Source organism: Rhineura floridana, chromosome 12 (assembly GCF_030035675.1).
Source record: "Rhineura floridana isolate rRhiFlo1 chromosome 12, rRhiFlo1.hap2, whole genome shotgun sequence".
NCBI classification, from domain to species: Eukaryota; Metazoa; Chordata; class Lepidosauria; order Squamata; family Rhineuridae; genus Rhineura; species Rhineura floridana.
In genome coordinates, this window is record NC_084491.1 from 40,948,420 (window position 1) to 40,976,386 (window position 27,967).

General features: G+C 45.7%; 2 protein-coding genes across 9 annotated transcripts; one reads left to right on the forward strand and one right to left on the reverse strand.

The window, feature by feature from the left end:
• Positions 1 to 1,954: 1,954 nt before the first annotated feature.
• On the forward strand, positions 1,955 to 12,100 carry CCDC153 (coiled-coil domain containing 153). The gene is made up of 7 exons (XM_061592646.1): positions 1,955 to 2,132; positions 2,731 to 2,814; positions 3,284 to 3,340; positions 5,964 to 6,083; positions 7,788 to 7,880; positions 8,847 to 8,977; positions 9,975 to 12,100. The coding sequence occupies exons 2-7, from the start codon at positions 2,751 to 2,753 to the stop codon at positions 10,101 to 10,103; spliced, it is 594 nt and encodes a 197-aa protein (XP_061448630.1). The 5' UTR covers positions 1,955 to 2,132; positions 2,731 to 2,750; the 3' UTR covers positions 10,104 to 12,100.
• NHERF4 (NHERF family PDZ scaffold protein 4) lies at positions 8,093 to 27,854 on the reverse strand. Of its 8 annotated transcripts, none has more exons than XM_061592640.1 (11): positions 27,593 to 27,854; positions 25,292 to 25,368; positions 23,211 to 23,241; positions 22,772 to 22,836; positions 19,930 to 20,141; positions 18,723 to 18,909; positions 16,868 to 17,004; positions 13,904 to 14,108; positions 13,069 to 13,184; positions 11,258 to 11,461; positions 8,093 to 10,727 (listed from the first exon to the last, which is right to left on the reverse strand). In XM_061592640.1, the coding sequence occupies exons 1-11, from the start codon at positions 27,649 to 27,651 to the stop codon at positions 10,698 to 10,700; spliced, it is 1,323 nt and encodes a 440-aa protein (XP_061448624.1). In that variant the 5' UTR covers positions 27,652 to 27,854; the 3' UTR covers positions 8,093 to 10,697. The 8 variants fall into 8 exon arrangements, with proteins under 8 accessions (XP_061448624.1, XP_061448623.1, XP_061448622.1 ...); XM_061592639.1 differs by having other exon boundaries at positions 8,094 to 10,727; positions 12,988 to 13,184; positions 25,292 to 25,363; positions 27,636 to 27,854; XM_061592638.1 differs by having other exon boundaries at positions 8,094 to 10,727; positions 12,988 to 13,184.
• Positions 27,855 to 27,967: the final 113 nt, after the last annotated feature.

Here is a 27,967-nt window from a genome sequence, read left to right on the forward strand (position 1 = left end):
ATATATGTTTGTTCATAAGTCCGCCCAGTTAAAATTAAGAGAGCCACCATGTACGTAAGAAGTTGCGATATACCAAGTCAGACCATTGGTCCATGTAACTCAGTACTGTCAGCACCGACGGGCCACAGCTCTTTAGGCAGGTTTCTCTCGTTTTACCTAGAGATGCTGGGGATTGAACCTAGGACCTGCTGCATGCAAATCAGATGCACTCCCACTGAGTTACAGTCTATGCCATGGTGTGGCATTAGAGTGCTGGACATGGGAGACCAGGATTCTGATCCCTTACTGAGCCATGAGGTTCACGGGGTGACCATGGGCCAGTCAACGTTTCTCAGTCTAACCTACCTCACAGGGTAGTAGGGAGGATAACATGGGGAGGGTGAAAACCACCTATGACACCTTGAGCTCCTTGGAGGAAAAGTGTAGTATAATTTCAATAATACTTTTTTTTGGGGGGGGGGAATTGATCTTAAGAGGTGGGTGCAGGTGAAGGGAGCTTAATTCATCCACACACACCTCTCTGCTCTTGGTCACATCAGGATTCTGGCCCATATCGATACCGGAAGTGGAGTAGACAGGAAAAGAATTTAGGGGAAGGAAGACACAGCTCTATCTGTCTGACCATCTTGATCAAAACATTAAACACACTCTGCCTAATGTGAATAAACTGCTGGCATCATGTCTGGTTGGGCTTTCAGACCAGGGGTGTATGTTTCTTTCTGCTGCCTGGGGAAGAGTGGTAGAGGACCTGCTTCATATGCAGGGTCCCAGGCTGTATCACTCGCATCTCCACTCAGGGCTGGGAGACACTTCCCCACCACCACCATGAAACCCTGGAGAGCCACTGCCAGTCAGTGTAGACAATACTGAGCTGGATGGCTCAATGCCCTGACTCTGCATATGGTAGCTTCCTATGGCCTGGTGGTCGATGTCAGGGATTGAACATAGAGCTTTCCATTCATGTGCTCTCCAGTCTTCTCCCTCTGCCCCTATCTTCCAACACACAAACACACTGTAGTAAGTACAATACCAGGTTTTTTTGGGTGTGTGTGTGTTAATACTTAGAAAGACAACTGAAGTCCAGCCAACATCAGCAAAAGGGCCGACCCCAACCCAAACTGGAAGTATTTGGAATGAATCAAGTACTTTATTATTTATTATTGCAACTTTAATTGTACTGTTTTGTCATCAATGAGTTTGCCACTCTGGGCCTCCTTTGGGAGGGGGGCAGGATATAAATTTAAGAAATATCTATAATAACAACATACTACTTGTGTAGTAGATAAAATGATAAAACATTGAATAGCACCGGCAAGGGATATGACACTCTCAAAGTCACACAGATGTTGATGCATTTTCATCTTTTTAGTTAGTGTCTGTTTCAATTGTCTGAAATGTGTTTTTCAATACTTGCTTTTAATTGTTCCACTGATAATTTTTAATGTTGTTTTGTAAACCGCTCAGAGGTCTTTTTACAATCAAGAAGTACATAAATTCTGTGCAATAAACAAATCCATAGCAACCACAACATAACCAAACCTCCCCCTTCCCTCCAAAAACCGCTGATCTCTGCCCCAGAGAGCTTTCGATCTAAATTTCAACAGTGGAAGCAAACAAGCGGAGAAATCAACGATAAACATGAGGCAATATTGTTTTGTGCATTTAGGGTTTGCTTCAGATGAGGGCCTGTGGTGGTGATGGGGGCGCGGTTCAAGCTGAGCCAAACGTTGCCTGGAAAAAATGGTTTTGCTAGAAGGAGCTCTGTAAGTCAGTGCCAGCTTGATTCTTATTCTCCCCCTTTCTTTTCTTTTTCTTCTGCAAAAGAAGTTCTCCCATGCGTCTGAACCACCCCCACCCACCCCTGTAGGCCCATTGGATGCCACTTCGCAGGCCTCCTTTGCTAGTCTGGAGCCGGTTTCTGCCTGCAAGCTTCCTTTGGTCGCCATAGCAGCGAAGGGGGCCGGTTGCCGAGCAAAGCGCCCCAGCTTGGGCCCGCAGGGATAGGCTTGCCGAAAACCAGACGCCTCTTCCCCCTCTTTGCGCATTGGCTACGCGCAATGACGCCCTTGTGCCGAGGGAGTTTGTTTAGTTACCTGCCGGGTAGCTGGAAAGCGTCAACATTTCGACTCCAGGTGTGCTTTTCCGCTTCTACCTTTCTCTTCCACCCCCATAAGCAGTTCTACACGTACATAACGCAAGAGAGACCCACTGGCGACGATTGAAGGGCCCTCCGAACTCTCCCCATCACGACCAGTTTTACGATGCAGGCTCCTGTTGAAAATCTGGAGGAGTTAAGAGCCAGGGGTGTGGTAGCGCGGGGTCTGCGAGGGACTTGGGCTCCTTACTTTTGGGGAAGCAGGGCCCCTCTGTCTCCAGCACCCTACCAGCCAATCAGCGTGAAAGGGGAGTGTGTTCGCCACTGAGAAGAGTCTTCTAACATGCTGCCTTGTGTCTTCCTGCGGATTGGGCCCAATCAGAGGGAAAGGAGGCGAGTCAACCGCTGAGAAGTATCTTCTCCATAGTTAACACACTTCTCTTTCATGCAGTTTGGCTTCTAGGGAGGTCTGCGGTTGTGAGAGAAGGCATTAACAAGGATCTCATTTTCAACCCAGCAACAAAAGGGAGGGGGACGTGACTATCATGAAGAGACCCTGCCCTTCTGAATTTGCCGCTACACTACACCCCCCAAAATGCCCCAGTGTTTTTGTTTTCATCTGCTCCTGTCTGCAGGCTACAGGGAAACAGCAAGAATGGCCCCCACAAAGAAAACAAAAGGGAAGAAAGCAGTGAAGCAGAAGAAAAATACTGGGCCAGGTAAGTCTGTGCAACGAGGCAGGCGATTCCAACAGCCCCCCGCCTAACTTTGCACATTCCTGTTTCCTCATCCCTTCCACCTCATGTTCAGAACTTTTAAACAGTTTTCACGTTTTATATGTGCGATTGTTTTATCTATGTTTTTACCGAATTGTAAAATCACTTTGAAATGCTTCATAGGAAGCAATTCATAATGTTTAACTTTGTATATATGGAATTGTTTCATCTGTGTTTTTGCTGAATTGCAAAATCCCTTGTAAATGCTTTGTTGGAAGTGATTCATAAATGAAATATATCATCATCACTATCTCATTCGATAGGTCTTGTTTCCCTTAGCCAGGAAGGATAATGCCCTGGAAATCCATTCTGTCTCTGAATTGTGCTCACATTCAAAAGCTGAATCAGTTTCAGATGCAATTAGTACCCAGCCAATACTTTTTAATCTTTTCCCCTTTTTTTCTCTCTGCAGATGAGGAAAAATATAGAAAGACTGTGCTGGAGGTTGACACTCTAAAGCAGCACCTTGGTGAGGATACTTTGTTAGTAACATGGAGACAGGTTGTATTTATTTATGTATTATGTTTATATCCCACCTTTCCTCTAAGAAGCTTAAGGTGGCGTACTTGGTACTCTTCCTCCCCATTTTATCCTCACAAACATCCCGGTGAGGTAGGTTTGGCTGAGAGTTGGTGTCTGAGCCAAGATCACCCAGTGAGCTTCATGGCTGAACCGGGATTTGAACCCTCTTCTTCCAGATCCTAGTCCAACACTACCACTATACCACCTGGCCACATTGCAGTAGGCAAGGATTTGCTAGTACCCCTTTCTGGACCAGACTTTCAGGAGCAGAAGTATTGTCTTTTTCTGACTTGCCCCACTTCTCAATCAACATGTCCAAGATTTTTTGTGAAGAATTGAAAATGGCAGATAGTTCAAGTGCAGGGCAAAGCAATTGTTGCACAGTCCTTTAATAAGAACTCTGGGACAATGAGACTCTAATAGGCTCAGACCAATTTTAAAATACTTGCATTATAACTGTGGTAGGCACAGCTTAGTGGACCACATGCTAAGTATGCACGAGGCTGCAGGTTCAGTCCTCCTCAGCATATCCTGTCAAAGATCTTGGACAGTAGCAGGCTGGGGAAAGACTTGGGGCCAGTCCTGCTGTCATTTTTATTCTGCATTCATGATGATTTGTGCTCATAATGGTATCAGGGCAGTTATACATGATCCCACTTTCAATACTATTTGCATCTGCAAATGTTTCAGGGCAGACATGCGGCTTCCTTTGTTATCAGCGCATGCCCCATAATTTTCTGCTGAAATCCACTTTGGATACCATAAATGTTCCAGGGTGTGTGAGGCGTCCCACTTTGGTTATGCTATAGCTCAAGAATACTCCTCCAGACATTAATAATGCGATAACAGTGGGGAAGCATCATCACAGAATTAATCAAACGGAATGTGTAGACAGTTCAGTACAAATCCCCCACTATCGCTCTATCATTGACACATTGCAGAATACACCCACCACCACCGCCGCCGCACACACCAAAGCCACTAGGAGGCCTTTGGCTGAGACTCTGGAGAATCGAAACTGGTAGGAGCAAAACAAAGTGAGTTGAACAGACTTCAAAGTGGGCAGACTTCAGGCTCGACATATCTACTTTGTTTTTTTACTAGAATCTCAAAATCTACTAACCAGAGGCAGATGCAAAATGATGGCACAGTGGGAGAAGGTAGGGGCTTCTGTACACTTAGAATCAAGGGCCAGGGTGCTCCTTCATTGGGAAAGGTATTGGGGGGGAACTACCGATACCATAATGCTGTTATATAAATCTATGGTGCAGCCGCATTTGGAATACGTGGTGGATAAGGCTATCAGTGGCTGCTAGCCATGATGATTGTGACCATAATCGGGTGTAGTATGCTTCTGAAAACCAGTTGCCTCACCTCAAAAAGGATATTGTAGAGTTGGAAAAGGTTCAGAAAAGGGCAACCAGAATTATCAAGAGGATGGAGCAACTCCCCTATGAGGACAGGTTGCAGCATTTGGGGCTTATTAGTTTAGAGAAAAGGCGAGGAAGGGGAGAACATGACAGAGGTGTAGAAAATTACGCATGGCATGGAAAAAGCAGCTAGAGAGTTTTCCTCCCTCTCTCATAACACTAGAACTCATGGACATCCAATGAAGCTGAACGTTGGAAGATTCAGGACACACAAAAGAAAGTGCCTCTTCATCCAGCACAGAGTTAAACTATGGAATTCGCTCCCACAAGAGAAAGTGATGACCACCAACTTGGATGGCTTTAAAAGAAGACTATTTATTTATTATTTGATTTATATCCTGCCCTTCCAGCAGGAGCCCAGACTAGACAAATTCATGGTGGATAAGGCTATCAGTGGCTACTAGCCATGATGGCTGTGATCTGCCACCATAATCAGATGCAGTAGGCTTCTGAAAACCAGTTGCCGGAAGCCGCAGGAAGGGAGAATGCCCTTGCACTCAGGTCCTGCTTGCAGGCTTCCCATGGGCATCTGGTTGGCCACTGTGAGAACAGGATGCTGGACTGGATGGGCCACTGACCTGATCCAGCAGGCTGTTCTTAGGTTCTTATGTGCTCTTGAATACACACAATGGTTTTCATTACGAGAACTGAGCTCACAATAATTTCACACACAAATATTAATCTCTGGTTCCCCCCCCAGCTTTCTTTGTTAAGAGCAGCCTAATTTAGAAAAAAAGGTGGGAGCATTGTTGCTATTGATAAACCATTGGGAGTCTCAAACTCTTGCCTATCGAAAATCACCAAAAGATCTATCAGTAGATCCTGATCTACCTTCTGTCTCTCCTGACATAGCCAAGGGTCTGCTTTTTATATTTACATAGGCCTAGCAGTCCCTATGGGTGAGAATTACTTTTCCCCATTCCATCAGATGAAGAGCTCTGTGTAACCCCAAAGCTTGCATGCTTCTGTGTCAACAAAGCTGGTCCAGGAAAGATATACCTTTAAGCTATTTTGCATCACACTCTACAATATAGAAATAATCATTTAAACCAGGGAACCAGGAAGACAAATGAGAAAATGGCTATAAAGCCTCAGTTGAATACATTGGAGTGTATGCTGTGTGTATCTTCTGGCCTGCAGTTCTTCGGAGGGACATGGCCAGACAGGTGATGGCTGACAGTGAAGGGCTCAAGCAGAGGCTGGAGGATCTGGAGAAAGAATTGGAGGAGGCTCGTGGGGACAAAAAGGATATTTATGAAGGTGTGCGGGGGCACGTCCAGACAATGTATTATTTATCTTAATTTGTATGCCTGGAGAATAGTCTGTTGGCTGTTTGCTGAGCGTTCATTCTGATTTGCTTGTGGGAAGGTAAGATGATGATGTGTCAAAGCAAGTGTCATCCCATACTTCCTAGTGCATCTCCCCAACACTTTTCTTACTGCAAAAAGGCTTTTTGGGAAGCGGCTTTGTTGCACAAGAGAGCCAGATAAACTTTCACTACACAACCTGAACGTGCCGATACATGAATGAATCCCACCAGAAAATGGCAACAGTCTGGAAGCGCCCTGTATCTATAGTTGGGGGCCATGGCCAGTCACTGGATGCCGTGCCAAATCCTTTAAAATGAAGGGCTTCAGAAGCAGATTTGAAGCACCATACAGTGGGTCAGTTTCAACACTTAAGGGGCCCGTTTTTTCTTTAGGGAAGCCTTCCAAAAACAGAGAACTCGATGCTTCCTTTTTCACCCTATTGGTGCAGTAGTGCAAATCTGCTATATTACCATTTCAAAGAGGTCTTGGGCAACCACCTGCAATTCTAGTCAGCCCCCCCCCCCCCATGCTGCATTCAGATGGACTCAGGGCAGCAGGAGGGGGATGTTTCTCCTTAGCATAGATATTATAATTCTTTTTCATACTTCCATTGCTGACATGCATTACTGTGCCCTTTAACCCTTTGCTCAGTGACTTGCTTTATCGTCCATTGTGCCTGGGTGTGTGCCCGAAACTTTCTCTCTCCAGTTCATTCCCCTGATGTAGGGAAAAGAAGTTCATGCTACAATAAACCAATGGGACTTCAAAGCATCACAGAAAGTCATCACAGAAAGTTGGCTTTTAAATGTTAGACCAGAGTAAAGTTGCCCTCGGCAGCCAATACTGTGGTTTATCATTCTGCTCACAGAACTCCATTGTGACCCTTTCAAAATCATAGTACAGTAGAGTTGGAAGGGGCCTATAAGGCCATCAAGTCCAATCCCCTGCACAATGCAGGGATCTAAGTTAACGCATATGCAGCAGGTGGCGTCCAGCCGCTTCTTGAATGCCTCCAGTGTTGGAGAGAGCCCAGCACTCGCCTCCCTAGGTCATTGGTTCCACTGTCATACTGCTTGAACAGTTAGGAAGTTTTTCCTGATGGTTCAGTTGAAATCTTGCTTCCTGCAACTTGAGCCCATTCTTCCGTGTCCTGCACTCTGGGACGATCAAGAAGAGATCCCGGCCCTCTGTGTGGCAACCTTTCAAGTACTTGGAATAGTGCTTTCACATCTCCCCTCAGACTTCTCTTCTCAAAGCTAAACATGTCCAGTTCTTTCACACTCTCCTCATAGGGCTTTTGTTTCCAGTCCCCTTATCTGTTCCCTTCTTCCTCTCCCCCCCCCCGGCAAAACTTTTATTGTAAGTTTCTTGGGGCATGGATCTTTTTCTTTACCTTACATTACACCACATAGCTACGATGCTCTAAAATCAGGAGTGAGGATCCTGTGGCCCTCTAGATGTTTCCAGATTGCACCTCCCATCATTCCTGCCCGTTAGCCACGCCAGCTGGGGCTGATGGGAATTGGAGTCTGATGACATCTGGAGGGGCACAGCTTCCCCATCCCTGCTATAAATCTTATGCCTGTTAGTTGGTGTTAAGCATGGTGGATGGGGTTGTCATTTCCTTCTCTCCATCTCCCTCACTGTATTCCAGAGATGATCTGCCAGTACCGGCAACTTCAGCACCAGACTGATACTCGGATCCAGAATTTAGAAGCTGAAACGCAGAACTTGCAAGCACAACTCGGTATTAGACACATCTGCTCGACCTTGGAGATGATCACACTGATTGTATGGTTGTAATAACTGTTCTGAGCCTTCACTGATCTTCCCCTTAAGGAATGGGAGGAAACAAGTTAAATAGCTACACCCTTCCCTTCCACAAGTTAAATAGCTACACCCTTCCCCTCCACTTTTTTGGGGGCAGGGATTGGAATCTGCAAATCCAGTACATATATTTGCATAATTTATTACAATCAGCATTTTTTAAAATTAGTATACAAACCTCCAAAGAAATGGTCAATAACAAATAATGTATTCCAGTTGTGGAATCTTTGTATACTGGTTGCAGAAGCTGGAATTCTGTGTGCAGATTTGCAGTGCCTGTAGCTCCAGGCAAATGAGAAAGTCGAGCCTGTTTGCTTCTTGTTGGAGGGAGGGATCGTGGATGAATCGTAGCTGGCCAAACCTTGAGATAGTAAATTAGTTTGTCTAATCCAGTTAAAAAAAAAAAAAAGCCTGAAGATGCCCTTCTCAGTTTGCATTAAGGGGATAGATTCTGGCCCAGATGAAATTGGAGTGTAAGCCCACCAGAATATGATCTCTGGGAATTAAAGAGGTCCATTCCACGATAGAACTTTTGCCACATTTAAAAGCAATAGGAAAATGGGAGTTCTTAAGCCGTCTCGGGCAGCAACCTCATCCACACTCTACCCCCCCCAACTTCTTAGCCCCCATTTCTTAGATTTCTGCTACCTGCTATTTTCGAAAATAGGAAGCTGTCTTAGACCGAGTCAAACCATTGATCCATCTAGCTCAGTACTGTTGGCACTGCAGCCGTTCGCATCCCTACTTGGAGATCCTGGGACCTTCTGCATGCAAAGCATGCGCTCTGCCGCTGAGCTTCAGCCTTTAGAACCTTCTCTGCTCTGATTTTCTTCCCTACCCATCTTTGCTTCCTCCTCCTCCATGCCCCACCGTTTCTGCCCTGCAGCCACCTGCCAAAAGGATCTGTCGCAAAGCCGGGCGGACACGGGAAGGATGCTGGAAGGGAAGGACAAGGCCCTTGCCGAGATGCAGCGCAAGATTGACGAGATGGAGACGGAATATGAAAAAATCCTGCATGTGAGTTGGGCGGGTGGCAGCTGGGCACAGATTCCAAGGGAGAGGGAGAGGGGTTCTCTTATTCCCACAGGGGTTGAGCTCTAGGATGTGCTGGGTGCTGTACGTAACTTCGGTGGCTCATTGCCTGCTCTAAAACACAGGGACTATAGTGCTGAACAGCATCCTTCAACTTTGGGTCCCTGGATGTTGTTGGACTACAACTCCCATGATCCCTTGACCAGTGGCTCAGGGGGCTGGGGATGATGGGAGTTGTAGTCCAAGAACATCTGGGGACCCGAGGCTGAAGAACAGGGGTATAGAATTAAGGATGTTGCAGTATTCCGTCAGAAATGGGAGCAGAAATTGCTACAATGTGCGTGTTCGTTGGAGGTCCAGACGGAAATCATGCAAGCAAATACAAGCAGCATTCGCTGTCTTTTTTCAGTTCGCAATGTTACGTAAATAATTGCATTGTTTTCTGCATTGTTTTTGATGTTTCCCTTCCACTGAAACTGTTCACGTAATTAATTACACAATTAACTACATTAGTTTTGGCCATAGCGGGTAATGAGATGAACAACATATGTTTTAGCGGAAGCCAAAATGTAGTGGAATGGAAACAGTGCTACTTGCATTGAACACAGGACAGGGTGGAAATTGCTGCCTCCTTACAGCCTTCTGTAGAACTTTTTTGGCTGGTTACCAGCTGTTGAAATAGATCCACCTTTTTAAAGAATGGTTAACAAACAGCTTTGCTGTGAACACTTGCGCCCGAAGTGTTCTGTGCAACTCAAAAGCTTGCTTCCAGCATTTTGAGTGTTGTTTAGTCAAAAAATGGCCCAAGAAACAAGACATTCTTAGGTGCACATTCTTGCTATTCTGCAGCAGCTCTTCAGTCCTGTGAGCATTCTCGGAATGCAGCTACAGGACTGAAAGACGCCTCACTTCTGGTCACCATCCCTTGAAGCCACACGCACATTCCTCACCCTGCCTCTTGCTTCTCTTCTCCTTTCTGCAGGGTAGCCTGGACTGTGTCCTCTCCAAGCTGCAAAGTGCCAAGCTCAGCTGGGAGAAGGAGGCTACAGTCATCCACATGGAATATAAGCACCGGCTGAAAGATTTTGGACTCAACCCGCTGGAGGTCTGAAGGGATGTTGCCCAGAGCATGCCATGTCCTAACCCTCAACTCAGTTTAGCATTGAAGTTTAAGTGGAGCCTGGTATCAGACCCAAAACGTGTGGAGCAATAGCAATGACTGTGCCTGAGTGCGTGCCAAGTACCTTTCTGTTGCTAACCACACGCCTTTTACATATCTCTGATGAAGAGGTTCTCAAACACTCTTGCTGCCTCTCTTAGCAACAATAATTCTAAACAAAGGTTCATTTCTATTTAACACAGCTTAGTTCACTTTCATGCTCAGGGCTGCACAATGAGTCTTCCAGCCTCTTGGTTCATGAAGTCGCACTCCAGAGCAGACAAAAGGATACTCTCCTCCTGTTTGATTCATGTGGGGCTCAGAGCTTCTGCCTCTAATCCGTGTGCCCTGCCTGAGACCACAGCTCAATTAGAAGAATCCACAGGAAGGATTTTCAGGATTTGGAGAAGGACTGATCAACAAGGCAGCAGCGTGATGGTAAAAATCAACATCTGTGCAAAGGTGCTCACTTCTGCCACAAGTGGGAGCTCAGCCCCTTCCAGAACTGAGCTGAGGTTGTACTCTGGGATGACAACCTGGCAGGTTCTAGAATGCCTGGCTCAATCCATCCTGGCCCTGTGCAAAAAAACACAAAGTGAATGTAGCTCAAATCACATCTATGATTTGAAGGCTAGGATATGCTTAAAAATAGCAACTCGCCTGTGGCGAGGAATAGGGGAACATGATCTATGCTTCTGCTCAGCAGCTGCTGAGCAGAGGCAGCAATCTGATGGGTCAGCGCTCAGGACAAAAAGCCATGGTGTTGGGCCTACCTCCTCAGGAAGATGCAGTAGGCCTTTTCATGGGCTTTCCTGCCTGATGCCAGCCTCGTCTTTCTGCCTGATGCCCCGCCCTCTGACAGCCCTGGATCGCTCTGGGCCACCCAGTGCAATCCATGACTGCTCTAACCTGACTTGGCCCCCAAAACCTCCACAAATAGGTCCGATTTGGTTCAGGCCTTGGCCAAATCCAGTGCATAGCCCTAGTAAGGAAAATGTGATCTGCTCTTTGCAACATAAAAGGCAAAAGAGGTTGACCAGGATGTTGAAAGTGACACAGGGAGGGGAAAGCGACTGGGCAGTGTCCTCACAACTACGCATCATTACCTCTTCCATGAAGGCGAATGAGCCGTCGCCAGACTGGTGCTGCAGTCCATTCTCATGGAGGCTCCTTCTGAGATGACAGGAGCAGGGGCTGAAGGAGGGGCTGCTGTTCCCCTGAAGCACGCTGGGCGAAGGGGAGGCAGGAGTAGCGCGCAAGCCTGACGGGGGGTCAGGGTCATCGTAGAAAAGGAGAGGTGATAATCCAACCTGACAAAGCAAATGCAGACCCCAAACAACAAGATGAGGGCATTGTCTGCAAATATAACAGAGCCCTCCCAATACACTGAAGGTGCTCATGCTAGTGTTTAAAGCCCTAAACAACTTGGGCCCCAATTGGCTGAGAGACCACCTCTGCCCCTACTGATCCTCTGAGGTAAGATCTGCAGAGCGAAGGAGGGGGCTCTCTTGCCAGTTCCACCGCCCTCAGAAGTACGGTGGCCTAGGACAGGGCTTTCCCCATGGCAGCCCCGGAATTGGGGAATCCCCTTCCGACAGAGGCGCGCCTAGCAGCATCGCCGTTGGGTAGCTTCTGCGGTATGGTGAAGACATGCCTCTCTACCTTGGCCTGTGACAGTTAAGATGCTTTGTTTATTAGTACCCCCCTCTTTTGCTGAATTTCTAGTCCTTCTGGTTGGAATGGTTTCTCTGTTTTTATAACTGTATATTATGTGTTGTAACTAGGGATGGAAGGACCTGTCTGTTTTCGGTTCTCTCAGTTTCTCATTTTTCAATCTTAAATTCAGTTCACATTTCTGCTAGTAATTTGCAATCTTTTTTTTTTAAAGAAATCCCCATGAACATTCTTCAGCATTTAAGTTCAATCCTCTCCTAATAAATACACTTTTGTATGCCCTTCTGATTAATGTACTCATTTTTGCAAGCAATATAATGTGGTTTTGTATGTTATTTTCACAAATATGCACACTTTCCCCTTGTTTATTATGTTTTGGTTTTTGGTATAATTTTTCTGCATTTTTAGTTGTTTAATAATGTTTTAATTGTATTGGATGTTTATATGTTGTGAACCGCCCTGAGAGCTTCCTATGGGGCGGTATAAAAATCTAATTAATAATAATAAATAAATAATAATATATGCATTTCTGTAAACATTGGTTGGAGAACTACATCGCAAAATTCGGGTAAGCGCAAATTCCTGACAGCACACTGTGTAATACACACCGGTATGCGCTACATCAGTCTTTGACAACCTGGTGCCCTCCAGATGTTTTGGATTACAATTCCCATCAGCCCCAGCTAGCATATCTGTATAATGCTGGGGCTGATGGGAATTGTAGTCCAAAACATCTGGCGGGCACCAGGTTCAGGAAGACTGTGCTATGGTGGATGTGTGGATGCTACACATTTGTATCAGTTTTACACAAATTTCACTGCCATGGCTTCCCCTCCAAAATCCTGGGAGTTGTAGTTTAGTGAAAGGACAGAGCATTATTAGATCTCTCTCCCCACCCCAGTCTATAGATCTATGCAGGTCAGAGAATACTATTCAGCCAGTTTGTAGAGTACATGTACCCAAAGAAACACAAATCAGTCTTGCCTCAGAGGGTGTCACTGTCTGCCCAAGCTCAATAGCTTCATTTCTGAATGGTTGCATTTGCCCCATTAAACCATTTTGTGGCTTTCATGGCAGAAGCTGTCAAAGTGGGAGGGACACCCTTTCCACAGGATCCCACCCAATCTCTTTGCCGCTCTCCAGTTCTCAAACTGGTGCATACCAAGTCATAGAACTTGCTTCCTTCTGCATCAATGACCAACAGGGTCACCCGGCTGCTGTCAGCACGGATCCTCAAGACTACCTTCTGGTGATCCAGCTCTTCGGTGCTCTCGCCATTCACAGCCAGGAGGCGGTCGCCATCTCTCATCCCTGCCTTCTCAGCTGGCAGCCCAGATTCAATCTCCCTCAGAAACTGGCCTGCAAATCAGAGCTGCATTGGTCATTCCAGAAGCCCTGCCTTATTTCTGGCGAACATGATCTGATGTTACAAACAAGTTAGCCTAACATTTTTCAAAACAAATTCAGCGATTTTACAATATACTTCATTTTTAAAAAAAACAACCTATTAAAATACATGTCAAATCTACATGTCTTGGTAGGCTTGCATAAACAAAATGTTTTTAGTGGACACCAAAAACAGCACAGTGAAGAGGCCTGCCTAATATCAATGGGCAGGGAGTTCCAAAGTGTAGGAACTACCAATTCCTTGCAAATGCAGAACAAACATGTCCGTTTTCCTTCTCAAATCATCCCAACTACAGGGTAAAAAGATCCTGGTCCTCATATATTTTCCTCCTCTAGGAGACATGTAGCTGGGGTGGGGTGGGAGATTTATCTGGACAAACAGTGGAAGGTGAAAGGGCCATAGCTCAGTGGGAGAGCGTCTGCCTTGCTCCAGGTAGGGCTGTGCATGCTCCCTGCCTAAAACTCTGGACAGCCACTGCCAGTCAGTGAAGACAGCACCAAGCTAGATGACCAATGTTCTGACTCAGTATAAGGCAGCTTTCTGCATTCCTGCAAAAGGCTCGAGCAGTTCTGTCTTAACTCAAAGTCACCCGCTTTGCTCTTGAAGAAAAAACCATAATGGAGTTACACGTAATGTGCGGTTTGGTTCTTTTACAGGCAAGGCGTCTTACCTCCCTCTCCTGTGCAACGTTTTTCTTCCTTCAGCAGGAATCCATAGCCATCTGGCCCTCTCACCATCGGGAGCTTCCTCACTTTGAAAGGGACCCAAGAGGCGTCAGCCATGGTGGCTGTAACTTTAACGCCACGTTGCCGGTAAAACTCCTCCGATTCAACATCGATCACCAGCAGTCCCATTGGATTGCTGCTGTGTTTGAGCTGGAATCCGAGTCAGGGAGAAGAAAAACCCACACGTTAGGCCCTCGATGTTAGAACCAGCACCAAGATACCAAACATCCCACTTGGCACTTTGCAGAGTGGGCAGGAGAGGAGAAGCCAATACACAGCAGGTTGTAGGCACTCGCAATGGCCCCTCCATACTGGTAGTGCAGTGGCAAATTCAGAAGTGCAGGGTCCCTTCATAATAGTCACAGCCATGCCTCCTTCTAAGATTATACAACCTTCGATATAGAATAATCTGGCCAGGCTTGAACGCTGCTTTCTGCTTCTCTGTCACTTTCACTATTTGACCGTCTTTTCTCACTGTCAGAGATATTGTGTGAATTGCTGAACTCAAACTGTTTGAGGATGTCGATGGGATGCTATCATCGTGATTCACTATCTCTTCTTCTGTACAACTTGTCTTGGCTTTTCGAAGAAGGAACCAATAAAGGCTTGCTTGCAATTAACACTTACTGGGACTCTTCTCAGTGGCTAACACATTCCTCTTTCATGCCGATTGGCTTGTAGAATGCTGGAGACATAGGGACCCTGCTGGGACCTGGCTCTCAAAAAGGTCAAGGATCAAAGACCCCCTGAGACCCTGGATGACTACACCCCTGCTCCACACCCACACTCCCAATGACCTTGGGCATCTCACTTCTGACTGAGGCCATTATCAGCCACACTGTAATGTAATATTGGATGTGACAATGCTTCTAGACTGTTGCTATTTTTGGGTGGCATTCAACCACATACCAGCAAATTTAGATTGCGCAATTATAGCTGACTTGGAGATCTTGTCCAACAAACCTGCTTCCTCAAAAGATTAGACTTTCTGCAATAAGAAACGTGACGGGCAAAAACACTGGAAGGCATGGTATAATATTTGCTTTTATGTAAGATCATCTAATGTCCACGCAAACAAATCAGGATGAATGTTCATTAAACAGCCAGAATAATCTAATCTCCATATCTGGATGGATGCTCAATAAACTGGTTATCTGGATGAATGCTCAATAAACCGGTCATCTGGAATCACCCTCATAAGACACCTGGATTCTCTCTTGCGGGCCAAGGTATGGGAGCTAGTGTGGTGTAGTAGTTAAAGTGTCAGACTGGGACCTGGGAGACTAGGGTTCAAATCCCCACTCAGCCATGAAACTTACTGCGTGACCTTGAGCCAGTCACTACCTCTCTGTCTAACCTACCTCACAGGGCTGCTGTGAGGATAATGTGGAGAAGGAGAGGGCCATGTAGTGTGGTGTAGTAGTTAATGTGTCAGACTGGGACCTGGGAGACTAGGGTTCAAATCCCCACTCAGCCATGAAACTTACTGCGTGACCTTGAGCCAGTCACTACCTCTCTGTCTAACCTACCTCACAGGGCTGCTGTGAGGATAATGTGGAGAAAGAGAGGGCCATGTACACCACACTTTGAGCTTCTTGGAGGAAAGGTGGGATAATGCAATAATAAATAAAACGAATCAAATAAATACAAGAGGTGGGAATATTCTGCTCCCACCCCACATTTATATTCTGTGGTTAGCATAAAAGTATGCAAGTGTAGAATGGGAAGTTACTTGTCCCTCTGGGCAGCCGCTGAGAACATGACCGCAGAGGCCTCTTCCCATCCAGACAAAGGCACAGATGACAACGCAAAAGAGCATTCTTGATCAATGGACAAGCGTTTGGATGGAAGAGCTGTTGAAATGTTTACCTAACCTAAGTGCTTGTCCATGCTGCATGTGGAGTGCCTTAGTGAGACAGGCCAGTATTATTGTCCCAGAAGTGCCCTTGGGGAAACTGTGGCTGTGGGATGGTGACTTGAAGGCTTGTAAGGTTCCTTCCCCAAGATCAGCTTTTGACATTTTTGGAATAGCATGCTAAAGCCATCAGGGGAGAGCACAAGGGGCTCAAGGGATCACCAGCAAGGAACACTCAACAACAGTTGCTGGACTCCAGCTCCCATCATCCCTGACCTTTGGCCATACTGGCTGGGGGCTGATGGGAGCTGTAGTTCAACAACATCTGGAGGGCCACAGGTTCCCCATCACTGCCCTGCTTTAAAGGGAATTGGATCCAAGGTCTACTCAAATGACGCTGATGTCAAGCTCTTCTCAGGGTTTCAGATACCACAACGTTAGCAAGAGACCTCAGTCAGGCAAAAACATTGTATTGTAATTATTGCTCTTAGAATGTTCTTGTGTCATTTATTCATGGAAGTTAAATCTTATATACACACACAAACTTCCTTTACCGGAAAATATGCCTGTTCTTTTAAAACAACACTTTCTGTTGAAAAGTTGTTCATGTTCACATGTAAATTTAATCAGTAGATAGATTCCTTTATTTGCAGATAAATACCAACAACATTTTAAAAAAATGAGAGAGTGAAGAGCATAAAATCAACAATAAATTAACATTCATAAAATAAGTACAAAATACGTCACAAATCAGTAGATCAGTTGAATACATCAACACAGCTGGATGATGGATCACCCATCAGGGAAAGCGTGGATGAGCACCGCAGACAAGGTTTAAGCAGGTGACTAAATGCCATTACTGTGGGTGGCCCCCTGATGTTCACTATAAGCACATTCCAAAGGGCAGGTGCCACCACACTAAAGGCCCTGGTCTTAGTGGAGCACATGGCAGGGACCTTACATGGGTAGGCATTCCTGCAGGTAACCTGTTCCCAAGTTGTCCAATCAGTCAGCAAAGGCTAGCATTTCTATAGTCAAATTGCAGCCCCAGTACCTTTTTTTGAAGCTGAGCAGGAGTCCAGTTCTTGACGCTGACACCGTTGAGCTCCAGAAGCCACGAACCGTCCAGCACTCCCGCTTGATGAGCCGGCCCATCCCTTGGCACAGATAGCCGGAACGTGCCCTTCACACCTGAAAAGGGCACAACAACAGGAGTATTTCCCTTGAGAAAAAAAGAATATGGACTCTGGCTGGAGGCCACTATTCTGCCCTAACCCACTGGCTTGCCCATGCCTCCATCAGCTCCTTTCCTTCAGGCGTGAGTTCTGAAGAGGAGAATTGGAAACCAATGCGGGAAAAGCTTGCAAAAGAAGTAGGTAATGTTGAAGGCTCAAGTTGACTGCCAGCATGACTGAGAATGGGTGGGGAACCTCAAGCACGGGGGCCAAATCTGGCCCTCCAGTCCTCTCTTTCTGTCCCTCAAGGCTCTCCCAGGCCCCCTTGCCTGGCTGAAATGTGTCCTTGAACTCTAAATGATGCCTCTTGCTTGCCTGATGGGGGATAGAGAGGGGGGGGTGCACAAGTGTGTGAGTAGAAACTAGCCTGCTGTACAAAGGTAATATTTACATTTCTTGCTCCACTCACTTTTGCTTCTATCTCGCCCGCCACTGGTGAGTGGCTCTCAGAAGGTCAGTAATGTAGTGGGAAATTCAGAAGTGCAGGGTCCCGTCATGATAGTCACAGCCACACACACCCTTTTTTACTTCTGGGTTGAGAATGAGATCCTTGCTAATACCTTCTCCCACAACAATAGACATCTCTAGGAGCCAATCAGCATGAAAGGGGGGAGTGTTAGCTGCTGAAAAGTCTTCTCAGCAGCTGACTCACCTCCTTTCACTCTGACCAGCTCCAATCAACAGGAAAGGACAAGGAAGCATGTTAGAAGACTCTTCTCAGTGGTTAACACTCCCTTTTCAAGCTGATTGGTTTGTAGGAAGTTGGACACATAGTGACCCTGCTGAGACCCTGCTCCCAAAAAAGTAGAGGGACTAAGACCCCCCGAGACCCTGGACGACTACGCCCCTGCAGAAAGTTGCCCAGAAGGGAACTATTACTGTTGTTGTTATAATTATTTGCATATATAGCTCACCTTTTCTCCAAGGAGCTCAAGGTGGCGTACATGGTTCTGCCTCTCCTCATTTAATCCCCACAACAACCCTGTAGGTTAGTCTGAGAGGCAGTGACTGTCCCAAGGTCACCCAGTGGGCTTTATGCCCAAGTGGAGATTTGAACCCTGGTCTCCCAGGTCCTAGTCTAACACTCTAACCAGTACATCGCACTGGACAAAGAATGCCAAATAGGGAACTGTTAATGTTGTATAAAAAATGTCAAATTATAAATGGTATGATTACCCCTCTTTCGTAACAAGTGTTATATGATTTTTTTTTTAATTACTAATTGTTACGATTGTAAAATATTTGATGCTGCAGCTGATTATACTCTTTTGTTTTAACCATAGTTTGAACAATGTTCTACTTTTCCCACAATTCACAGGGTTCTTGCAGGAAAGCCACAACCATTAAATTGATATAAACACTGATTATCTGTCTGTTATGTAGATAAACCCTTAGAATCGTGTCTGAGAACAGTTTCCCACAGTAGGTATTTATTTCATCTACTCAATAACTCCCCTCATATTATTGCATGTGAGAAATAAAGTCCCATCCCTTGAAATAAATACATTGCAAATTTCAATCTGCAAATCAACCAGTTCATGCAAACAGCCCTTGATACACAGTGTGTGTTCCAATGGTAAAATCCTGGTTTTCCTCAGGCAGTATTTGGTTATTTCTTTGTGGCGAAAAATGCAAACCGCCACAGTTGAGTGTGGAGATGACATCCTTCACTACCTTCTGGAGCTGAAACGCTGAAGCCAAAGCCACTTTGGTCCTTGACAACATGACACAGCTGTGGCCTGTTGTGACACGGCAAGAGCTGAGCAAGGTCCTGGCTGAGGGCTTTTGCCAAGTCGTAGGCCGTCCCAGCCAGAACGGTGAGCGAGACCTGCTTTCCGCTGCTCTTGATCTTCCAAACCACCTATCACAAAAGAAATGGAAATGGACCGCCTTCAAGTCGATCCCGACTTACGGAGACCCAAAAGAGGCAAGGCTCAAAAGAGAGTGGCCTGGACTCTAGAGCACTGATTCCCAAACTCCCTCCCTAGACCACTTAAAACTAGATGATTTTTCTGCCTGTTCTTTAGCAAGATGCTTACAGTATTTTTATATATATACGGAATTAATACAATAAGGAAATAAAAGAAACAATAAAAATGCAGTCAAAACTCAGCATGAATAATTTTAGATGTTGACTACCCTTTTTTATAAACCAACAACTCCCACTCTGAGACACCCTCTTTCCCTTGCAGATATGCTGCTTCCCTTCATTCCCATGTATTGACTCCCCACTCTTTTCAAGTGCCTTGTCAGCCTCTTTGCCCCACAGAGTTGCCGCTGCTCACCACTTGTGTCAAGCTTGCGGGCCACACTTTGAAAGCTCGTGCTCTTGAGGCATGTGGTGTGGGACTCAGCTTGGGCACTGCCAGCATGGGCAGTCTCAGGATAAGATTTTTTCAAAACAAAACAACAGTTGATGTGTATAGCCAGTGGAGACTGGTGGCTCCAATGTCAGTAGGTCAGTGAATCCAGTCCAGGTTTTAGTCTAAGCTTTCAAAGAGCTGTCCAAGGTGCTGAGGCTGTTGTACGGATTACAAAGCACATGCACAGGCAGCTGTTTGAGGGGTAGGGAAGGAGAGTCCTGCCAAAACCTAAAATATTATATCTTTTGATTCAGTGCTCCAACTATGCCCGGGGCCCACACCCTTTACCTTTTATCACAGCCCCTTAGCTACTGCGTTTAGAATGTTACAAGGCTAGGGGTCAGATTATGATTTGGCCCAAACCGCAGGAAGTTAGGGGGCAGAGTTTGTGAATTTCATTAAGCCCCTGCCCCCTAACTGCCACATCTTTCCCCTCCATAATTTAAACACTGTTTAGACTAGGAGATGTCAAGGAGAGCAAAGCCCACCCCAAAATAGGAAACACAGCCAAGCCTTACCCTAAAGTGCTCCATGCCTTCAACAGACACACCATTCACCTCGAGGATCCGGTCACCACTGCACAGGCCTCTGCGGTGGGCCAGGCCCCCAGGCGTCACCTGTCGCACAATGTGCCCGCTGTCACCCACCTCCTGACGCAGCCAGAACCCAAAGCTTTCGCCATCTTCTTTCTTCAGAAAGCAGAAGCGCACCTGAGCGGCTCCCTCCAACTCTGTGCAAGGTAAGATCAGAGACTGACCCTGTGGTCTCGGGGTCCCCAACGTGGTACTCGTGGATGCTGTAGCATCCTCAGACACCACCCCCTTTGTGCTTCCCCCTAACTTTCCAAATTTTTCGATTTTAAAACAGATTACTTGTTCCGTTAAATACACAACATTAACAACATTTGCAGAAAACGTGGAGGGCACGTACATCAGCCCATATCAACCCTTGTAGTGGAAAATAATACAGTATTACAAAATGTACAGTGCTGTAAGTTGCTTGGAGACCTTTCGGGTAGCACGTGACTAAAATGTCTAAATAAATTATTTATTATTTTAGCATGTGTTTTTTTAAATTGTGTTAAATTTTTTAAATTGTGTTTTAAATTGTTTTTAAAAGATGTGTTTTAAATTTGTATGTTTGTTTTTGATGTTTTCAGTTACTGTAAACCGCCCAGAGAGTTTTGGCTGTGGGGCGGTATACAAATACAATAAATAAATAAATAAATAAATAATGATTAACAATAAAAAAAATACAAAAGAAGCTGATTTTGGAATTGTTCATATTGCAACACATTACCACAACACATCTACATTTATTTGTGCATTTTAAAATATCTATAAACCACACTTTCATATAAAATTTCACAAGGCGGCATGCAACTAAAAACACAATATAACAATAGAAACATCCATTGGGGGGCTTTAAGAGAGAGAGAGAGAGAGAGAGAGAGAGAGAGAGAGAGAGAGAGAGAGAGAGAGAGAGAGAGATCAGATGAGAAGCCCAATCTCAGGAGTTCTAGGTTTGCAGACAAGGGGGCTGCCTACATTTTTTGATCTGTGTCTTCTTATGAGGTGTGGGGTGATGTTTTGTTTGTTTGGGGGAGGTGTTTCTGAGCATCACCAGTTTTTTCTGCTGTGAAATGTGCACGAGGGGGTGCGCCTATGGCAGTTTCCTAGGTTCTCAAACATGTGTCCAGACCAGACCTGAAAAGGTGGAGTAACCCTGCTGTAGCCAGATTTAGAAGATGCCGGTAGGTCCCTGGGATTTCCACGCTTTGCGGCTCAGCAGGCCATGCAATCAAATCTAAACCCTCTGCCTTTCCTCCCATGATCCTGCCCAATCACCAGCCCCCCCCCAAACTCAACCTGTCATGCGCTAAGGCCATTCCAAGAGGCAAACAACTATTTATGAGGCTGCCACAGGCAGAGGACTTTGGGTGCCACGGTGAAGAGTAGTGAAAGTGGAAAATTGAAGGTTTTCTTCCTCTCTCATATAGGTCATACCCACATCATCCATTTGAAGCATTCTTATACCACTCTTCATGGCTTCCCCGCAAAGATCCTGGGAACTGTAGTTCATTACGGGTGCTGGGAATTGTAGTACTATAACAGCCAAAGTATAGTACCCAGGATTCTTTGGGGAAAGCCAAGAATGTTAAAGTGGTATAAATGTGCTTTAAATGTATGGTGTGGATGTGACCATAATACCAGAACCTAGAGGTCATCCAATGAAGCTGGATGGTGAGAGATTCAAGGGCAGATTCCTCGGAGGAAAGACATGCTAAAAATGTAATAAATAAACAGAAAAAACAAGAACTGCCAGCCTTTGAGAAAACCTATTCCTCTATTTTCTTGTATAAGTTCCTGTTCTGGTGTGACTCATGTTTGGAAAGAGACAAGCCCAGAATGGTGACTCTACAAAAGCTTTGGATCACTTTGTCATGTCTTTGCATTGGGCATGAATGAATGACGGAGAGAGACACAAGACAGATGTAGCGGAAGGTGGAAAGGCCAGAGCAGTAACTCACACATAAATGCAACGGACACACTCCTCTGAGTGCAGGTAATTCTGCTGAGTCTGCATTGGTCTTGGTTGATGTGGAAAGCCCATAGAATTTCACTCTCTGGAGTGGGGGGCATTGACTGGAAGGAAGCTAGCCCAGAACAGTGACTTATGCAGCACCCCTATTGAGCAGCCTCTGTTGATGGGCTGTTTTGGCTCACAGGAGGATTAGTTCATTTACTTATTCCTTGTGGCATGCCTGCAATTCTCTTGGGTGCTGCTTGGCTCACAGTTTGGGAAACGCTGCTCTGATTAATCCTCTGTGGGTCAGGAAAGGTAGCGGAGAGGGGAGGAAGGATCTGACAGTTTCGGTTTCTAATTTTTCTACTCCTAAGTTCAGTTTCACCACATTTCTCTCTCAGTTTGCATTTAAAAAAAAAAAGTCCTTCCAAGAACCCATCAGCATTTTTAGTGTGCATTTCTTCTAGCATACACATTTTTGCAAGCAGATTTGCCAAATGTAATCGAATTTTTGTATTCTGTTTTCACTAGTATATTATTTTTATGCTCACTTTCCCCTGCATTTTATATAAACTTATGCAAAATTCAGGGAAGTGCCAATTCTGAAGGAAAATTTCATTTTGGTTCACATCGCGCTTTGCTAGATGCAAATGAGAGAGATTCACATTACAATGTGCACAAAACAGAATTTCCCTATCAGTAGGTCCAGGACAAGGTAGGCAGTGTTGAGATCTCCGACGGGAGAAAACCCAACCCTCCTCCTTTGCAAACACCACAAGAGAAACAGCTGCTCTTTCCCACCCACGCCGGCCCAGCTGTCCCTGCCATTATTACCAGAATCCTCCGCCAGCGACAGGGCTGGGTTATCGATCCCATCTTTCGGGTTAAATTCAAATTTCCTGTAACACCAAGAAGGAAAGGGAAGTGTCACCCAGAGCTTGGAGGCAGTCAAGGGTGCTCCGGCTCCCAAACCCACTTCATCTAGAGACAATCAAATGCAGCCTTGGCAACTCATTCATGGTCTGCCTTTTAAAAGCATTTAATTCGTGGGCTCAGTTTCAAGATATTGGCATGTGGCCCAAACCTCAGGACAGGAGCATTTGTGCATGTGTTTCAACATCAACCCATCATGTCCATCTGATTGTGCAAACTGGCCCCTGTGTGTGTGTGTGTGTGTATGTGTGCGCGTGATGGATGGATACAACGGCCGAGGAAATAATAACGGAACCAAGGCCCACTCATTTTCAGTGTAGTATCCCTGCTTGTCACTCACATGGTGGTTAACTCCGTGGTGTCCTGAAGCCCTGCAAAAAGGAAGGATCTGGGGGTTAATGGAAAGCATTAAGCACACTTCCAAAAGGCAGAGGTCCTCCCTCCTCCCAAAGGCACTCATATCCTCTCCCCTTCTGCCAAGGTACCTCTGAAATACCAATCCAACTTCCCTGGGAGTAACTCCCATTGAACACCATGGGCCTTTCTTCTGAAGAGACACGCGCAGGATTGCACTGGTAATGCGTAACTTTTGATGTGTTGGGGGCTCAGATTTGCTACAAAGCTTTGTCTGGAGGGCACCAGCTTGGGGAAGGCTGTGCAATCTTGTGGAGGAAGGACAATGCAACAAGTGAAGCGCAGAAGCTGCCGCTTGACAGTTCCCTGCTAGGGACGGGCAAATCTGTCCATTTCTGTTTTGCTTATTTTCTCATTTTTCCAATTTTAAGTTTGTGTGTTATTTGCATGAATACAGGCACTCATATGCACACTTCAGTGTATGCGTTTTTGTACACTTTGCTTGGCTGGAGAATTGCATTGCAAAATTCAGAGCAGTGCGACTTTCAAAGGGTGGCTGAGCTCTCGCTCAGATATGGTTTCAGAAAGTGTGAACCAGGTAAGTTCTTCTTTAAATGCAAACTGAATCAAATTTCTCCCCCGCTCCTATTGCCAACCTACAGAACATGCTGATCGGTACCTTCTGTGTCAGGTGACCAGGAAGGGATCTGAAAAGCAAGAAAACCCCAGATTCTGGGCGCAGTGGGAGCTGATTTATCTTCAGTCAGGCCATTGGTCCATTAGGCTGACTCAGCAATGGGGAACCTGTGGCCTCCCAGGTGTTGTCAGACTATAGCTCCCACCATTCCTGGCCACTGGCCGTGCTGGCAGTCCATCAACATCTGGAGGGCAGCAACAGGTTCTCGGGCCCTGGTCTACAGTATTGATTCTAAACCAAGGATGGGGAATCTGTGGCCCTGCAGATGTTGTCGGACTCCAAATCCCATCTGTCCCAGCCAGCGAGGCCAATGGTTAGGGGTGACGGGAGCTGTAGTCCAGCAACATCTGGAGGGACCCCCACAGGTTCCTCATACCTGATCTACAATGTCTGGGAGCAGCTCCCCAGGAATTTGTGATCAGCTCCATAACCAAGCTCACTTGTCCTTCCACACTAAAGCGTTCCTTTCCGGCAACCCGATTTAAAGTACAGGAAAAATTTTAAACTTGTTATTGTTAGACAAGGTGGGACAACAACAACCAACAACAGCAACAATCATCAATGATAATGATGCAAAAGGTGCACTGCTTTGACCTAACTGATCCTAGTCTGCACAGTGACCCTTTCCCGAGTTTGTTTATAACTCAGTGAATGTTGGAAGATTCAGGACCGACAAGAGAAAGTCCATCTTCACACAGCGCGGAGTTAAACTATGGACTTCGCTCCCACAAGAGGCAGTGAAGGCCACCAACCTGGACAGCTTTAAAAGAAGATTAGGCAAATTCGTGGAGGATAAGGCTATCGATTGAGAGCCAGTGTGGCATAGTGGTTAGAGTGTTGGACTATGACCTGGGAGACCAGGATTCGAATCCCCACACAGCCATGAAGCTCACTGGGTGGCCTTGGGCCAGTCACTGCCTCTCAGCCTGAGAGGGAAGCAATGGTAAACCCCTCTGAATACTGTTTACCATGAAAACCCTATTCATAGGGTTGCCATAAGTCGGGATCGACTTGAAGGCAGTCCATATGGCTACTAGCCATGATGGCTATGCTCTGCTTCAATAGAGGGAGGCAGGTGCTTCCAAATACCAGTTTCTGGAAACTGCAGGAGGGGAGAGTGGTCTTGCAGTCAGCTCCTGCTGGCAAGCTTCCCAAGGGCAACTGGTTGGCCACTGTGAGAACAGGATGCTGGCCTAGATGGGCCACTGACCTCATCCAGCAGGCTCTTCTGATGTTCTTATGTTATGTTTAACTGAAGTACAAATGCCTGTCTTTGGCTGGACCTTCTTCTAACTTGTCTGAGTTAATCTCGTACTGATTACCTGCGTTAGGAGGCAGCAGGGGTGGGTGGGAGGTATTACTTTACTTGCCCTTTGTGGCCGGCTGGGGAGCGATTGTTGTGTCCTCGGCCTTTATAGGCACCGGTTCACATCCTTGCTGGGCTGTCCTTCCCAAAGGGAAAAAGGCAGTATTATTCAGAAGCAGAGCACTTGCTTACATTCATGTTCATCGTATCGTAAAGGGCACATCCAGATTGTCAGTGTTTGCATACTGGGAAAATTTAGATTTGCACAATTTAAGTGCTCTGTTCCCTAGTGCAACAAATCCACTTAAAAAAAAAGTTTTCTCATGGTTAGGAAAGTGATAGGGAAAATGCATTGAATTAGCAAGTGAACCATTAGCAATAATCATCCAGGCCAGGCAAGAAAAAGATCACACTGGCCATCTTTAGGGTATATTTGTACCCCAATGAGATTTCCAGTGGAAGGATGGGGTAACTCTGTACCCCAGAGACCATTTTTGCCTGTGTTGTTAGTACGTGTGCTTGATAATACTAAAGGACCTTGAGCCAAAACCACTTTTTCAGAGGAGGGAGAATTTTTCTGACCAGTAAACACTAGTCCCTTCCCCATGCATATTGAGTAAACCATACAATTTGCCTCCAGGGCTCTTTGCTGGGGTATATTTGGACCCCAGTGGTGTTTTGTTTCCATAAGGAAAACAGTAAATGGTAACGGGCTGAAATTTGGGGATGTTGTACAGGTTAAAATTTGTGACAATCCCTGTAGGCCTACTTATGTGTACATTACACAATTAAAAGTGCACCTAGGGTCCAGATGTACTCCAGAAGTCAGGATAAGATGAAGACGTGTAAACACCTCGCAGGTAAATCAGGATGAATGCTCAATAAGTTGGAGCCCTAAGTAGAAAGGAACCTTAAAGATCTTCTAGTCCAACCCGCTGCCAATGCAGGAAACACATTTTTACTACAACAGCCCTAAAAGGTGATCATCCAGGTTCTTATGCTGTTCTTGCAAAGCTGAGCCCGGTTCCATGGAAAAATGAGAGGAATGTAAGAAACTGCCTTATACCAAGTCAGGCCATCCAGCTCAGCGTTGTTGACACTGACTGACAGTGGCTCTCCAAGGTTGACGGAAGTCTCTCTCAGACCTGCCTGGAAATGCTGGGGATTGAACCTCTTAGCTTCTGCATGCAGAGCAGATGCTGTGCTACTAAGCTATGGCCTTTCAGAGGCTTTCCAAGAAGAGTTCTAGCAGGACCTAGAAGATCTCTTCTTGGCTTTTCAAGAAGAGACCTAGCAGGATCATTTGAAGAGGGGTAGGGTTCCCCAGGCTTAGCACTTGAAATTTGTTTCCAGGGCCAGCTATCAGTCCCAGATTATGTGAAGAAACCAGGGTGTGTGTTTGTGTCTTTTTAGCATTTGCAGAGTGCTATTCTTTCCTAGTGGTTAAACACACCCAATTTAAAATTTAAATCAACATGGGGGGAGTGGCAGGGGGGAGATTCAAGGCACTTTGAGACTGTCACTATTTTCAATCTCATACTGGCAAAGTCTTGCGCAACAAACCCACTTTCCCAGAGTATCAGATTTTTTGCAACAAGGAAAGTGATAAGAAAGTGCACTGGAAATTTGTAGGCTGACACGTGTTTTGACACAGTGCCATCTAACCTCCCCACAAACAAATCATTAAATAGCCTCCGTAGACTGTTCTCCTTGCAACAGACAAATCAGGGTGAATGTTCAATAAACAGGTTAGGTGGAAGTGAGCTTAAATAGAGGGACGTGATTCCCAGCAATGGTGTAAAGCAGTGTTTCCCAAACTTTCAACATGCGTGTACCCCTTTTGAGACATGGATTTTACTGGCGTACCCAACTTTCACAAAAATAATTGGGAGAGGGGTAAGGTATTATAACACATTAGTAATTCCTATAATTTTATATGAAATGTTTGTAACAAAATAAATACAAAGTAAATAATAAACATTTTAATAATAGAAATAATATTTATATAACAAAAATATATATTCAAAAATATAGAAATAATTCATATACTAATAATTAAAATAACTATTATTCAAACAAAAAAAACCATTCTGGAAATAAAGAGTGTATATCTCGGGAACCAGACAACCTAGACACTTAGTGGTTTTTTTAAATTGAAGCTGAGAGTCTGGAGATTAAGGTAAGTTAGCTGGAGACCCGGAGGGGACCCCCCCAAAACCGGAAACTCCAGCCAAAAATCATGCAGCATGCAGCAGGTTTACAGAGGCAGCGCTTGCCTGGGCTAGCCTACCCTACCTGCTGGAACAGCCACACCCTCTTCCCCTGAAACCCCTGCACACCCCTTGCTCAAGAAACCCATACATACCAGTTTGGGGGTGCCCTGAACCACCCTCTCCTCAGCAGCTTACCTCTCTTCTGCCTCATGGCTGCTTGAGTGCGTGAAGGTCCAAGGTCCAGCACGAAGAGGCAGCTTAACCTGGGGATCCCAAGGGTTTAATGTTTAAGCAGGGCAGGTAGGGTTGCCAGGCTCAGGGCCTGAGACTGATCCTGTATCTTTAGGAGAAGAGAAAGTCAGCCAAGTGCAGCTGCTCTTGCAAGACTGTAATGGGAAAAACCACAAGGTGGAATTCGCCCTTCCCCCTGCACACCTTTTAAAGATACAGAAAACCTCTGGGAGGCTATGCCTGGCAAAGGTGCTTACTTCCTCCCATCCAAGGAACTGATTGAGGAGAGAAAAGCT

Coding starts and splice junctions, on each gene's coding strand:
- CCDC153 (XM_061592646.1), top strand. CDS start 2,751: ATGGCCCCCACAAAGAAAACAAAAGGGAAGAAAGCAGTGAAGCAGAAG. Junction 2,815..3,283: donor GAAGAAAAATACTGGGCCAG/GTAAGTCTGTGC, acceptor TTCTCTCTGCAG/ATGAGGAAAAATATAGAAAG. Junction 7,881..8,846: donor GAACTTGCAAGCACAACTCG/GTATTAGACACA, acceptor TCTGCCCTGCAG/CCACCTGCCAAAAGGATCTG.
- NHERF4 (XM_061592638.1), bottom strand. CDS start 27,651: ATGAGGCAGAAGAGAGGTAAGCTGCTGAGGAGAGGGTGGTTCAGGGCA. Junction 17,005..18,722: donor CAGCGTTTCAGCTCCAGAAG/GTAGTGAAGGAT, acceptor TGCCCTTTTCAG/GTGTGAAGGGCACGTTCCGG. Junction 10,728..11,257: donor CATTCGCCTTCATGGAAGAG/GTAATGATGCGT, acceptor TTTTTTGCACAG/GGCCAGGATGGATTGAGCCA.